Source organism: Spermophilus citellus, assembly GCF_964194105.1.
Source record: "Spermophilus citellus genome assembly, chromosome: 2".
Lineage (NCBI taxonomy): Eukaryota > Metazoa > Chordata > Mammalia > Rodentia > Sciuridae > Spermophilus > Spermophilus citellus.
This window is the reverse complement of record NC_138183.1, coordinates 252,755,172-252,770,686: the sequence shown is the minus strand read 5'-3', so window position 1 is coordinate 252,770,686 and position 15,515 is coordinate 252,755,172. Positions and strand designations below refer to the sequence as shown.

The 15,515-nt window shown below is 51.9% G+C and overlaps 1 protein-coding gene across 2 annotated transcripts; it reads left to right on the top strand.

The window, feature by feature from the left end:
- Positions 1-3,148: 3,148 nt before the first annotated feature.
- Positions 3,149-14,289, top strand: LOC308642789 (uncharacterized protein C11orf24). 2 transcript variants are annotated; one of them, XM_081282128.1, is made up of 5 exons: positions 3,149-4,456; positions 7,976-8,174; positions 8,994-9,148; positions 12,048-12,203; positions 12,849-14,289. In XM_081282128.1, the coding sequence occupies exons 4-5, from the start codon at positions 12,128-12,130 to the stop codon at positions 13,982-13,984; spliced, it is 1,212 nt and encodes a 403-aa protein (XP_081138254.1). In that variant the 5' UTR covers positions 3,149-4,456; positions 7,976-8,174; positions 8,994-9,148; positions 12,048-12,127; the 3' UTR covers positions 13,985-14,289. The 2 variants fall into 2 exon arrangements, with proteins under 2 accessions (XP_081138254.1, XP_081138253.1); XM_081282127.1 differs by lacking the exon at positions 8,994-9,148 and having other exon boundaries at positions 3,150-4,456.
- The last annotated feature ends 1,226 nt before the right edge of the window (positions 14,290-15,515 follow it).

The window sequence follows — 15,515 nt, the reverse complement described above, 5'->3', positions numbered from 1 at the left end:
CAGGACATTTATTTGGAAAGCAGTCATTTTAAAATTATCTCCCAAACTCAGAATCTATAGGTAAGTACAGACACCCAGAGTAAACAGGAGCAGGCTTCATCAACTGGTCATGAAACAAAGAAAACTAAGTGAACTGAGTTCGAGGAGTAGTGTTTCCTGCTAGGGATCAGCTGGAGTGTTCTGTGAACAGCGTCCCTGGAGATTGATCCCATTAATTGATTCACTTAGTCTGGAATGGGCCAGAAATTTGGGAATTTTTATTTTCACACATGCCTTCAGATGACTATCGAGTCCTTCCAGAAGTTTGAGAAACACTTGGAACATGACTTTCAGTTTCCTTCATGATTTTAAGTCTTAAACTACTGATCCCAGAAAGGACTCGCTGAAAACTCTTATTCAGTTCGGTTTTAGGAAACAGACCTCTGCTAGGAGCCACAAGCAAATATACGATGTATGGCACCTTTGGTTGTAAAGTGACGTGACGCCAGCTAGCCACTGAGATGATTATGTTAAGATTTACATTCTTATGGAAATTGGACTCCCGCTGTTCACCTTGGCCTGCTACCGGACTCATGTTACGGACTCATGTTACCAGACTCTTGGAGAGTTCCCATTGGTTGGGGAAGGATAGTAGGAGGAAATTCCGGGGGAGGTCCGGGGGACCCCGGGTTCCGGGGAGACGCGCGGTTCCGGTGGACGCCCGCGTGGGAGGACCGGGTTTGGCTTGCCGGCGGCGGTTTTTTCGAAATAAAGTTTTGTTCCTGCTTGAGTGGCTCGTGATTCTGTGCCCAGCCAAGACTGCGGCAGACCTCTGAAGCTTTGGTTCCATACATTCTCCTGGTGGAATGCCCCAGTTTATTTTGGTCATTTCTAATTCTCTCCCAGCTTATCCAGATCATTTTTTTTCCGGAACGGTCCATTTTTCCTGACTGAGGCTTAGCACCCCAGTTGAATCATTCTTTAGAAGTAGTTTCTATTAAAAGTCAATTTAATAACCTTTACTTGTTCCTGTCTTGCTCCCTTTTCTCCTGACAGGAAATTAAGGCGCTATGTACTCTAGTCTGACCCTTCCACCTTAAGCCTCACACTGACCACCCCATCCATGCAGCTCCATCTCATCATGTCTTTAAATGGCCCAACTCCCTTGGGGGGCCGGTCAAGAGAAGACCTCCTTCTCCCAAGGTTACTATCTTAGCTGATGTTGTAGGGGAGGGAAAAGAGGATGTCTGGCTCCTGCCTGAGCTCCCTGTTGACCTTGAGCCACAGCTTCACAAAGAAAAAATATGGGTGAGGAGGTATGTTAGGCAAGCTCCCTTCAGGCATGGCCATGAGTTCAATGTTATGGGCCAGCACTGTGCATCAAATAAGGTGTCTTTGAACAGGAGACAAGGTTATGTGCTGATTGACTGATAAAAATGTGAGCAGAGCCTCCCTGGGACTTCTCGCCAGCCACCCACACTGACGAGATGAACTGGGTTCAAAGGAGCTGGCTGCAACATTAAACTAAAAAAACGGCAAAGAAATCATGCAACACACAGACATGAGTTTCTCAGATGGAGAGTGGGTCTACTCTGCTCCCTCAAGGGTCTTCTTCCACAATGGAAGGCAAGAGAGCGTGCACCCAGAATCTCTTTGTTTTTATACAGGGGGACACACAAATGAGTTTCAATGGTATGTTCTTCACCAAATAATGCAGAGGAAAAGGTTTCAAACGGGGGTTGTCCAGTCCCGTTGGGTAACGCCCAAGTCCAGGGCTAGGGCAAACTTCTCTGCCCAGCAAAGGTGGAGGCCATTACTTTGCACAGTGAGTGGCATGTGAAGCCAGACCAAACACCCCCCTTACTCAAGCCTGACAGAGAATGCTCAGCTCATGGACAGGGTGGCCTCCCACAGGGACTCACCCCTGGGGCAATGGCTCAGCATTGGAAAAGTCAGTGTTTTTGGAGACTCAATTGCACATAACGACAATACAGACTGATGAAGCCAAGGCACAGCGAGTCTAGGCCTCTTGTCCTCTGCCACTCAGGCCTCTTGTCCTCTGCCACTCAGCCAAAAAGGGACGAAGCCAGCATTTGAAGCCAGATAATGTTCACCCAGAGTCCTAATTTTCAAATGTGGCATCTAGACTGACTGGCATTCAAACTAACCACTCAAGAACTAAGAGGACTGAGCTCTGTGTTTATTTAGCTATCTCTGCACAGATCACCCTTAGCAAAGCTGAAGGCTGAAGGGTACCCATTTCTACTTTACCCACTGCCATGAGAAGAGCCAGCCTGCCCTGCATTCCTCTTCTCTGCATGCCACAGAAGTAGAGATGCATTTCCCAGAGCTGTGCCCTCAGCAGACACACAGTTCCAGCCAACCCCACTCCACTGAAAGGTATAACATAAAAATTAGATACAAAGAGAGCAGTAATCCTTTTCTAACCCTTACAAATTTTTCTGACAGGGGTAAACTGCCACAAAGATATTGTGTCCAGAACTCAATCCACCAGAGGCAATGGTTTTCTGAATCTAATAATAATTGACAAGCTTTGAGAATACTAGATTGGCCAGTTTGCCTAGATTGTCTAATGAACTTTAAAAAACTCGTGTCACTCAGTGGTTTATGTCAGTTTGTCTTGTATCCAACCACTGGATTTGCCTGGATCCTCTCTCTCCACTCCCATCCCCTAATGCTCCTTTTGGTTATAAAATCATCAGTTCTGTTTAACCTGGATGGAATGCTCACCGGGTTTCTATACTGAGCTGGTGTTTTCCTGATTTGCAAATCTATTCTACACCCAAATAAAACTCTGCTTTTATTTTAACCTCATTAACCTCAGGTGGGTAGTGGATCCTGCCCGTTGCAACCTGGGCTTTTCTATTTCCAGACCCAGGAGCCCAAGGTGGGTTATAAAGTCCAGGTGCTAGATTCCGATATGAGAGAATTAACTTCCCTGTGTGGTGGACCAAATTGGCCAGATATTTCGGCTGTTTTCTGAAACACACATTCTAGTAATAGTCTAGGCTGGGGATCAGTGCACAGTTCCTGTTAAGGGTCAAGAAGTAAATATTTTAGTACTTGTAAGCCTTACAGTCTCTGCTGCAAATACTCATCAGCTCTATAATTGAAGGCTCTGACACAGACAATACTTACAGAAGCATGACTGTGTTTCAATAAAACTTTATTTACAAAAGCAGATGCAGGGCCAGCTCCTTTGCCCTGCTCCAGAGAGAAGGAGAGCTGTGTCATATCTTTGTAATTTCAGCCCTAGAAGTAATTTTTTTTTAAAAAGTAGTTTTGCTAAAAAAGTAAATGAAAATTGAGTCACAGACATTGCCTTTTGAAGAGGCAAAGCACAGAACGGCTCGCACTGGCTGTTCAGGTGTATTTTCACTCGGCCAGTGAGCTCGGACACTGCACTCTCCTGTTGGAACTGAGCTAATTGGGACTGTAAAGCCAACACGAAGCAAAAAAATCTAGTCGTCTTCTCAAGGCCTCCCTCAGGTGGCCTTGGCAGTGGCACAGGTGAGTTCCACAAGAAGCAGTGAGGCTGAACTGGACAGGGGGCAGCGGCTTCCTGAGCTCAGAGGTGGGTAGTGGATCCTGCCGTTGCAACCTCGGCTTTTCTGTTTCCAGACCCAGGAGCCAAGACGGGTTATAAAGTCGCACGGAAAGAAAGCCTTTTCGGTTTATTCGGTGAGGTCGTCCTTCGCAGGCCTCGGTTTGGCCTTCGGGGGACCCGAGAGGTCCTGTCACCGCGTCGCCTGTTCCTAAGTGGAGTCAAGTCCGCACACTCGGCGCGGCCATCCCCAGTCCGACGATCAGGAAGCCCCTCGGGAGCCCCAGCTGCTGCGCAACGGGACGCAGCTCCACGTGCGCGCGGCTCAGAACCGCACCGCTGGCCGGCCGGCTGCGAGCGCTCGGAGCCTCGGTCGCCATCCCGCCTATGACTTTCGGGACACGCCGGCGCGGCCCCCGGCGGCCCGTGAACGTCAGCGCCGAAGCGCAGGGACACGGCGAGAGCGACCTGGCTTACGCGGAGTTTCTCGGCCATCCCCAGCCTCGGCCCCGAAGCGCCGCCGGAGCACGTCTGCCCTACCTGGGAACCCGAGTCCCTCGGAACCGCCGCACACAACTAAACTGGGGAACCCGGGGAACGCCCGCCCACTTCCGCCAAGACCAGCCGATAACAGCTCCTTCCGGCCGTCAGCGAAATGGGGCTGCGGCCGGCCCCCGGAGGGCGGGGCTGAGTATAACCACGCCCCCACCATCCGGCTAGCCTCCAGCTGAGCCAGGCACCACCGGGGCCCTTCTTCGTGACGTCACTTCCGGGGCTGCCCGGGCGGGGCCCGAGCCGGGGCCGCTGGCCTCAGCTGTCTTGGCTCAACCGCGCGCCACGTCCCATCGCCGGCCGCGGGCGCTTCCTAGCCGTACGGGGGCCGCCGGGCCGCTGCGGGCCTGCCGCGCCCGGGTAAGGGACTCGCGCTGCAGTCCAAGGAGCAGTTGTTAGGGCTGCCTCGGACTGAGAGAGGGAGGTGGAGGGCAGGTGGAGGATGAATGAGGGCGCGAGAGGCAGGAGTAGGGGGACACGAGAAAGGATGAATGGGGACGGAGCGTGTAAGGCGGTGAGGAATTGAGGAGAGGGATAGGAGGAGGGAGGGAGGAAGGACCGTGGCCCTGGAGAAGCATGGACGGGGCCCAGGAGGGAGGAGGTTGAAGCGGATCGCAGACGGAAGGAGAGGCTGGGTTGTGCCAGTTTAGGGGCAGTTGGGACATTCCTGAGGGCGCGGAGAACCGAAGAGGTCTTCTTGTGGCAAGTCCCAGGCCAGACTGGACCTCACGGAGTGTTGGTTTCAGAGAGAGTTGATCCTTTGGGTGACCCAGGCCTCTGCCCTCAGACCTCTACCTGGGAAGGGGCTGTGGGTTTCCGTCGGATTTCCCCCCTGCCCATCTCTCTACCTGCCTACCTCCCCCACGTGTTTGCTTAGTGTGTGCACTTAACTGTTAGGCTGATGCCCGAAATCAACACGCACGTGACAAGAAACATGGTACTTAGAAATTTGACTTTAACACTTTGCAATTATTTCTACCCCAAGGAAGTATCTTTGGATTTTTAATGAAACCAACAAGAAAAGTTTTTAAAATATAAATTTCCCATTTATATGTTGGGCCTGCCTAATAAACAAAGGAATGTTAAATCTACCCATGTCACCAGCAAAAGCTAGACTTTAGCATTTAGCCATGATACCAAAACTTCCATAAACCTGGAAGCAAGCAGTATGATTAAGTTCATGTCCAATGTTCCAGATTCCTATCTGCCACATGGACACATCCTTTGGACCACAGGGCAGTGTCTATATACACAAAACTGTAAGTTTGTGTTCCTTGGGGTTCTGCTACCAAAGTTCAGTTGTGACGTGTCAGGATTAGGTGTGTACAGTTTGCCTTGTGTTGACTTTATCCCTGTTCCTTGGTATGTAGGTACAGCTTCCTAGGCTTAAAGTAGGGACTAGAACCATGTTCTTGCTAATAATAACATGACAAAGTATGGACATGACACTGGTAGTACTTTACCAAGACTGAGGATTATTCATATTGGATCTGTTTATGCCAGAAAGAAAGAACGAATTTAACTCCCAATTTCACATAACTTGCATGAAGCATCCTATGTATCACTAACAGAGAGTTAAAAACTGAGCCAAGGTTGGGCTGGGGTTGTAGCTCATTGGTGGAGTGCTTGCCTCACGAGTGTGAGGCCCTGGGTTAGATTCTCAGCACCACATGAAAATAAATAGATGAAAATGAGGATATTGTGTCCATCTACAACTAAAAAAATTTTTTTTTTTAAATTGAGCCAAGGTTGGGAGCACAAGAAATCAGAGACAAGAGGGGTTGGGAGGCATCTCAGGGTCATAGAGCAGAAAAGGGTAGGGAAGTTGGCATTCAGGGGCACAAGTCTGGGGGTGCCTTTCTTGTGGGCTGTCACCTGGCCCAAGGGTGTGCCCTGCTGCACATTCCTTGCAGATCCTGTGGAGAGCTGATTCCTGAAAAGGAGCAACTTATCTCTCAATTTTTTATCTGCCCTGGCCTCTGACTGAATTTTTTTTTTTTTGGTACTGACGATTGAACTCAGGGGTGCTTAAACACTGAGCCATATCCCCAGCCCTTTTTTTGTATTTTATTTAGACACAGGGTCTCACTGAGTTGCTTAGGGCCTTGCTTAAGTTTCTGAGGCTGGCTTTGAACTTGAGATCCTCCTATCAGCCTCCCGAGCTGCTAGGAACCACTGGGATTACAGGCATGCGCCATCATGCCCAGCTAACTTAATTATTTTAAAAAACTTCTTTTTTTTTTTTGTTTTATACACACAAAAATACTTGCTGGGGATTGAACCCAGGGCTTTGCACAGGCTAAACAAACACTCCGCCACTGAGCTACCTTCCCGTGCATTTTAAATTTTATTTCCAGATAGAGTCTTGCTAAGTTGCTCAAGCTGGCCTCAAACTTGCAATTCTCTTGCCTAGGTCTCCCAAGTAGCTGGGATTACAGGTGTGTGCCACCACACCCAGCTTAATAATTCTTTCTCTAGATAATAATGAGAGTAACTAGATAGGTCCTGAGGGCTAGATTTTCATTTAAGGCTCACAGAAACCCTTTCAGGGAAAACTATTATTTTAAATCACATTAATGGTTTCTCCATTCCGAGTCAGCTTGTAAACATTAGTACAGGTCCCCACCTGTGACCTTGACATTGAGAATATTCTATTGGAAAGTGGAGGCAGGACCATACCAGAGAGTTAAAGTCATGGCATAACGAAGGCCTGCTCTTGAATCCACATGATAGCTCATTCCTGTTTCTGTGGGAGTGACCGCCAGTCCTGCTGGCCGGGGGTGCATAAACAGGGTGGTATTCAGCAGAAGTTTTCTGGGAAAGTTTTAGAGTTTTCAGAGATAGTCTTATGGAGATATTCTGTGTGTGCATTCACCTGTGTGTGTGTATGTGTGTGTGTGTGTGTTCAGGTGTGACTGCACATATGGCCATGTGCTGCTGGATATGTTTGTGGCTGTGTGTGCACCTGGCCTTTTGTTTTGGGGAGCAGGCCCATGGGGGTCTCTGGACATCAGCACCTACTAATATCTGCCCACTATAGAAGGTAATGAGCTGTTTCTACAATCTTCTGGGTTCACATTAAATATTCATCAAGGAGAGAATAATTTGTGCTGCTTAATATCTTTATATTATACCTGGGACTCCTGGATTCTTCTATAGCTCCAGCTGGCTCCTAGAACAGTGTGCTTCCTGATCTGTAAATCACATAGTTTCTCTAAATTATTAAGATCTACACATAAAGCAGTGTCAAGTGAGATCACTTTGTGACATTGTGCTACTAGCTCAAAGTACTTTAAGAAAATCAGTTTTGTTTAACTGGAGCCTTTCAGAAGTGTTTTCCAAAAATGATACATGCTTGTTAAAAAAAAAAAAATGTGGAAAAGAAAGAAAGTAAAAATTGCAGATCAGTCTGTTCCCTAAGACTGATCTTTAGTAACTTTTTAGTATAACTCTTTCCAGACCTTTATTAAATTTCTGTTTAAACAGAACTCATGGTATACATTCTATTGTGTAGCCTGCTTTGCTTGTGTAATGATGCATGCTATGCCTCTTTCCAGGTTAATAAATAGAAATTTGCATATTTTAACAGCTGGCATAGTATTTTATATGGAATGGAACAGTCCTTTATGGAACTAGTAGAGTATTTTGCTTTATTTTGAACATAATGTATGAAGAAAATCTTTGTACATCTGTCCAGTTGCTTCCTCAGAAGACATTCCTGCAGTAGAAATGGCTACATCAGAAGTTTGGGCATTTGATGAATGTTGTCACTTTCCGATCATATTGATCAGTTGTTCAGTGGTGCTCTGCCCTGTCTGCCCCCTGCCCAGTGTTTCCCCGGCTTTTCCTAAGGAGTGTCCACTCTCTCTCCAACCCTAGATGCATCGGTCACCACAGGGGAGCATTCACCTTGGTGCCACACGTGCCACAAAGCATGCCACGGCCTGGGGGTGCCTTGCCAAGCTGCTCTCACCTACGCAGCCAGACCTCACCTGACGAGCACTGCAGTGCCAAACCCACAGCTCCCCAAGGAGGAAGATGGCCCAGCCTGCAAGCACTCCCTGAGCAGCTGCCTCTGGTGAGTGTCCCCAGCCCTGCAGGGTGGGCCTGCCTGTTTGGAGATGGGACAGTAAGCTTGGAGAGACCCCTGAGGGGGCTTTGCAGGGTCAGCAGAAAGACAACCAAGCCTTCCAGTACCAGGGGGATGTGGTATATGGCCTTTGCCATCAAAGGTCCTGCCTGTTGAGTAGACCAGGATGGCGGTCCAGGCAGGGACAGATGTAGGGAATGGAGACCATGAAGTCTTCTGTAGTTCTCTTCTGCTTCCATGACACAAATACAGGTTCCAACAGGAGACTCTTTCAGCCTCACGTCACAATACTCTCAGGGGCCCCGTAATACGCACAAGAGATGCTACATCTCACTGATGCTGGGGGACAGAGGAGGTGCCCCCTAGCAGAAGACTGAGTAGAGGCTCCAGGTCATGTCTGTCCCAGGTGAGGAACCGGATGGACAGGAGCAAGTCCTTTGGGATATGGACTCAGTCCTTCCCTACCTTAGCTGGAGCTGCGACCCTGAGGTCGGCAGACATGCTGGAGCAGCAGTGGGCCCAACCCCACGAGCCGCCTGCTGGTGTAAATGAAGTCTTATTGGATACAGCAGCACCATCCCAAAGGTCTCCTGCAGGGCTGCCTGTGCACTAGGTGGCAGGGTTGATTAGCTGCCACACAACAGGCTGGCCCACAAAGGCCACAGTATTTGCCTCCTGGCCTGTCCTAGAGACTTTCAGCAACCAGGGGGCAGTGAAAGGCCCTAAGGCCTGGGGTGTGTTCAGGGAGCCAAGACCCTCCTTGCCCACAAGAAGCCCTGTCACATCCTCCCACCTTGGATCCACCAGCTGACTTCCAGCGGAGGGCCCCAGCACGGGGAGTGTGCCGGGCCAGGGCTGGTGCTGTAACGGCATTCCGTGGACATCACTGGCCACAGAGAGAGCCGTCTGAATACACGCATTTACCAGGAGCCCCGATGCATTGCCTGGGCTGAGGGCGCATGGTGAGTTCATGCAAGAACCTTCCATCTCGGTCCTTCACTCAAGATGTTGCTCTGTCACTTCTCCCCACCCCACTCCCATTTTTTCTGTCAGAGCAAGGAATGCCTTTTGCACCCTAGAAAACAAATGCAAACCTTGTGACCCTTTTAGCGAAGTTGCAATTTAAAGGTAGAAAAGTCAGTGGCTCTTGGAAAGGGATAGAGGCCTCTGGAAACAGCCCAGCCTTCCGTAAAGGTTCTGCATGAAGACTGTTCCAGCCGCAGGCTGCACACAGGAGTCCTCATTGATTACGGTCACTGGCCACCACTGGGTCTCCTTTATGAAGCACAGGGCTGCTTGTGTGTAGCTCTCAGCATGGCTGGACATGCTTCTTGGGGTGGCTGATGGCTGAGCCAGGTGTCACACTGGGTGCCTGCTGCATGGACCCATGTCACCCTTATACACCTTGATGAGGTTCAGCGAGGTAACGTGACTTGCCTGCCTGCCTCGTGAGCCCAAGAGCTGGGACTGAGCCCTGCACAGACTGCTTGTCCCCACGCCCCCGCATGGCTCCTGAGTTCTTCAAGGGAGGGGCTGTGAGCACTGTAGGAGCCAAAAGACGGCTGTGGCAGCATCCAGTATGTCCCTCAGTCCCCAGGGATGAACAGACGCTGACCCAGCACCCCAGTCCCAGTTTACCTGCAGCTGTGGGCCTGGACTCACTCTGCTGTGGACTGCTGGGTACCAGTTTTCTCATGCTCATTCCTGCTCATTGTTATTATTTTACTTTTAAAAAAAAAATCCGCACTAAATAAAAACAAAACAGGGGCTGGGATTATAGCTCAGCGGTAGAGTGCTTCCCTCACACATGTGAGGCACTGGGTTTGGTCCTCAGCACCACATAAAAAATAAATAAATAAAGATATGATGTCCATCTTAAAAAAAAAAATCTTTAAAAAAAAAGAAAAAAGAAAAGCCAAACCAAATGAACAGGATTCTTCTAAAAATGCACTGAGGCCTCCAGTGTCCCCTGTAGAACGATAAAGGGAAGGAAGGGGCTCTGCCTCGATGGCAAGTGGAGGGGAACTGAGGACCTTGGTGGCCCACTGTGTGGCGGGTGCCGTGTGGTCCCCGGGATGCTAGGGGTGAAAGAGGAAGAGAAACCGCCCCTGCCTCGCACAGGACCGAGCTGGAGAGGCAGGAGCTGGGGTCAGGAGTGGAGGCCAGAGCGCAGGGAGTGCTGGGGCAGAGGCCGTGAGGGCGGGAGGGGGCTCCTGAGGATGCCGCCTGGTGGGAGATGAGCAGCTGCTCCTGGGCAGGGACGCAGTGACCTCAGTGCTGCCCAGAGGCGGGACTGCAGGTGTTCCTGGGTGCAGGTGAGATGTCCACTGCCTGTGGTCGTGGGATCGGCGGCCTCTCCGGTGCAGCTGCATGATGCTGCCGTCAGCTGCGCCCACAGCACACCTCCACCAGGTGGATCCCAGACAGCTTTCAGAATGTGCCTAGCTGTTACTTCCCCAGGAGCGTTTTCTGCCGCACCCACCCCACCACCACTGACTGAACGCAGTGTCCTCGAGGTCACTGTGCCACCATGTCCTCTGCCAGCCTCACCAGGCACCCTCAAGGCCTCTGCCTGAGGACCAGCCCACCTTGCTTCAGGCCTGCCCAGATACTCTCTACCTCCTGCTTCCTGCCCAGGTCAGGCCTGCTCAACGCTCACACTGGCCCGCAGTGACCTCTTTTCTGTGTCTCCTGCGGCTGCATGTCCCCTGGAAGAGGGAGTGCGCATTTGTCTTTTTTTTTTTTTTCTGGTATTGAGGATTGAACCCAGCTTAACAACTGAGCCACATCTCCAGCCCTTTTTCTTATTTAGAGACAGGATTTTTTTTTTTTTAAGTTTTCGGCGGACCCAACATCTTTGTTTGTATGTGGTGCTGAGGATCGAACTCAGGCCGCATGCATGCCAGGCGAGTGCACTACCGCTTGAGCCACATCCCCAGCCCAAGACAGGATTTTTTTTTTTAATATTTATTTTTTAGTTATAGGTGGACACAATATCTTTATTTTATTTATTTATTTATTTATTTTTTAAAGAGAGTTTGGGGGGAGAGAGAGAGAGAGAATTTTTTTTTAATATTTATTTTTTAGTTCTCGGCGGACACAACATCTCTGTTGGTATGTGGTGCTGAGGATCGAACCCGGGCCTCATGCATGCCGGGCGAGTACTCTATCTCTGAGCCACAATCCCAGCCCCAAGAGACAGGATCTTGCTGAGTTGCTTAGGTCTTTACTAAATTGCTGAGGCTGGCCTCAAACTTATGATCCTCCTGTCAGCCTTGAAGCCACTGGGATTTCAGGCGTGCACCTCCATGCCCAGCTCATTTTTCATCTTTTGTCTGCCTGGCATAGGAGTAGATGCTCAGCAAATGGGGGAGGGGTAAGTAAGTGGGTGGGTGGGGGTGGGGGATATTCAGGTGGACTAGTGGGGGACGGGTTGGTGGGTGGCTCCATGATGCCCCTATGAGAAGGGTGCAGTCAGCTGACATAGTGCATATGGGACCCGGGCCTAACTTGTTCTCTGCCAACCTTGAGAGAAGCTGAGGACCAGGACTTGGCCACTCTCGATGTGAAAGGTCTTGGTGTGGCGAGTCGTGGCCTTCTCCTACCCTTCCAGACCCTGGCCTCTGGGCTGGGGGAGTAGACTCACCCAGGCTGAGACTTCAGAGTGAAGGTGGGTCAGGCACTTCAGCCGGTAACCAGGCAGGCCGTTGTTATCAGCAGGCTATCACCCGGTGCTTTCCCTGGCCTGATCTTGGCTCAGTTTGCACCCTGGGCCCTCTAGAGCCCTCCAGGGTGGCTGCAGTGTTCAGGTAGGTATTGCTGATCAGACGCCTTCTGACCAGGGTGCCTTCTTGACCCCAGATCCTTCAGCCAAGCAGAAAGCTACCGTTGACAGCCTGAGAGCCTCAGGGACTGCCCTGCCCTGCTCAGACTCCCCCAAGATGTGGACAGCCCTCGTGCTGGTTTGGCTTTCCTCCTTGTCCTTATTTGGAAGCCAAGTGGCATCTCAGGAGCCAGGTAAGTGCAAAAGCTGTGTGGCTTCTGGACAGACCCCTGGTTGGCCTTCAAGCACCCTGAGCCCATGAGAGAGGTGTCTGCAATCCCTGGAGCTTCCCAGGTGCTGGGCTGGGAAAGGGTCATGTGAGTGGGGACCCCCAGAAGGACAGAGCAGTGGAGCCCTGGTGGGGAGTTCAGTCATTCCCCTCCAGTATCTAGCTGCCTTCCTCCACTGCCCCAGGCCTGTTCATCTCCAGGAATTCCCATACAGACCTGTTCCAGTGCTAATGGATCTTTCAGGATTCAAGCCCGTAAGGCCAGCAACCTGCTCCATAAACCCAAGAGCATGCATGATGGGTTTTTTTTAATGGCGTATCATACCCGCAGTGCAAGACTTCCAGCCATATTTGGGGAATTGGATCAAATAGCAAAGCTCTTCAGCCTCCACCAGGCCAGAGTTCAGAGAGGGTGAAGGATTCCAAAAGCAGAGTGCCTGGGCTTCTCCAGGGGGCAGGAAGAGGAGCCGTGGTCACCAGTGGCTCCCTGCACACACTGGGTGGAGAGGAGAGTCCCGCCAAGCCAACCCTAGGCGCTGGCGCTCAGGGACCACAGGGGGGCGCACCCGCATGTGGCTGGAAGTGATGGCATCTCTTTTTATGCTTTAAGGGTCCCTAATCCCTAACAAGACACAAAATGTGTTAGTGAAGAAAAATGCGTCCCTGGACACAGATGACAAAACCACCACAGTGACACGCGCTCCTGTCATGTTGACCCAAGGGACTGTGGCAGCCAAGCTCACCTTTGCTCCAGCCTCAGCAGAGACGACACAGAAGACAAATGTGACCACTCCATCGGCTGTCCCCCCATCGCCTATCCCCACATCTGTACGATGGACCCCATCCACAGCAGCTGCCGGACCCCCGTCTCCCAGCTCGCCCCTCGCAGGAGGACCCCCTTCTCCCAGCTCGCCCCTCGCAGGAGGACCCCCGTCTCCCGGTTCACCCCTCGCAGGAGGACCCCCGTCTCCCGGCTCGCCCCTTGCAGGAGGACCACGTGGCAGTGCACTGCCTGGAGCAGCAGCAGTGGCAACAGAGGCCACGCGGGCCCTGGCTGCTACTGCGACCGGTACCAGCCGTCCTGCAGAGCACACGCCCCCCAGCTCCACAGCAAGCCCTGCACCCCCGGCCCGTCCCCAAGCACAAGGTCCCACCGTCCAGGTGTTGCCAAGCCAGCCAGTGCTCAACACAACAGGGTGGCCCACACGCCCCCCAGACACCACCCCAGAGCCCACCACCACCCACTCCGAGACGCCAGTGTCCTCGACAGTGGAGACTGTGGTTCCCTTGACGGCAGTGACCGCCACCCAGGTACAAGCCGAGAAGCCAACTGCCAGCACAGTGCCAGTGCCTCACGCCAGCCCAACCCCTGAGGTGGAGGCCACATCCCCCACCACTCAGCCAAGCCCGTCGTCACCCACCCAGGGGGCCAGTGGCCCAGGCACACTACAGACACCGGAGCAGGTGAAAACCAAGACCACACCTGGTGCTGCCTCCACGGAGCCCACACCCACAGACATGTGCCCACTCAGCACCCAAGGCCAGTACCTGGTGGTCACCACCGAGCCCCTGACCCCATCCTTGGTGAACAAGACGTTCCTCCTGGCGGTGCTGGTGCTCGGGGTGACCCTGTTCATCACAGTGCTGGTGTTGTTTGCCCTCCAAGCCTACGAGAGCTACAAGAAGAAGGACTACACGCAGGTGGACTACCTGATCAACGGCATGTACGCAGACTCGGAGATGTGACCGTGGAGCGGGCGGCCCCTCCTCCGCCCTCCATTCTGCCTCTAAACCAAACCAAGTGCTTCCAGATCTCTCGGTGCAATTCAGAGATAAGCCAGATGCTTAGGCACATTTAATCCATGTCAGATTAACTCCTCCATCACGAAAGAGTTGCTGCTTTTCATATTTATTTTTGTAAATGATCATGTGCTTGGGAGCAGCCGAGGATCCTGCTGTGGGGTGGGGTGGCAGGCAGGTGGGAAGGCCCTGGCCCGCCCGGCCCCAGTGTGTGAGATCCTGACCAGAATTAAAGTGATGTCTGCTCTCTACTCAGGATGTCTGCTCCGGTGTCAGTGTCTGCTGCCCACCGACGCCCAGGCTGGAGCCTTGGCATTTTTCTTCTCTTTTTTTTACCTAGAGGCCCATGGTCCGCGCAGGCGCTCCACGCCCAGTCCTACAGCAGCAGCCCGACATCTGCCTTTGTAAACATTCAATGTAATGGAGGCCCTGGAGGGTCTGCTGTGTCTGGCCCAATTTTATGTGCTTCCTCTGATGCCCAAGCCTGCCCAGACACCTGCCAGGAGGCCCCCAACCAGTGTCCTGTGGCCTGCTGTGGCAGCCTCTTGGAGCATGATTTGGGCAGGAAAGGGCCAAATCCAGCACATGCTCCACACAGCACAGCCAGAATCTTCCCAGTACACAGCTGAGGAGTTAGGATGATGGCTACTAGTCTCATGAGGCCAAGTCCCTTTCCCCAGGTCACCCTGGGCCCCAGAGCCTAGTCCTTAGCAGGATACTTCTGGACCCCAGGTCTCTTCTGAACAGCAGCCAAAGGCAACTTTTTCTGGCCACTGTCCTACAAATGCAGGTAACTCACCAAGCCCTCATCCAGCAGATCAGTCCTATAATGTGCATTTTAAAGATGGGACCACTGAGGCCCAGAGAGGTCTAAATACTGGTTTTAGAGCCGGCTCTTGAACTTTCTTTACCAACTGCCCAGGCTGAGCTTGGCCTTTGATCTCATCCACCTTCCCAAAGCATTGAGAACTGATGGGGCACATGCAGGGCTGGGCACCCAGGCCAGGTCTGCAGCTGCCAACAACCTAGCATAAGTTGTAGAATGGTTCAGAGCTCTGCTTCATCTGGGAAGTAGAGACCGTGCCTTCAGGGCAGGCATGGTGGCTCTTGCCTGGCCCCACACAGGGTGGGGAGTTAGTCTTCCTCCCCAGCTCAGTGCCACAGCCAAGGCTGGCTTCCTCTGACATCACCCTTTGCCTTCCCAGAGACCACTCTGGGCTGGGGCCCAGGGTCCAGTTTTCCATCTAAGTTCTGCCTTGACCAAAAAGGATTTCAGGTGGCCCATAATAAAAAGGCAGCAAACTCCCTGACCATTTGGAAAGTCCCCAGTAGGGGAAGTGCCAATACAGAGGTAGAACTCCCACTCTGCTCTCTTCTCCCTGTGGTTAGCTGACCCCCTGCAGCTTGCTCTGGCCCGCCCACCAGCCAGGAGGGTGACTGCTTCAGCCCCTAGCTCATCCGTCCTTGCTGTCCTGGG

Coding starts and splice junctions, on each gene's coding strand:
- LOC308642789 (XM_081282128.1), top strand. CDS start 12,128: ATGTGGACAGCCCTCGTGCTGGTTTGGCTTTCCTCCTTGTCCTTATTT. Junction 12,204..12,848: donor AGTGGCATCTCAGGAGCCAG/GTAAGTGCAAAA, acceptor TTATGCTTTAAG/GGTCCCTAATCCCTAACAAG.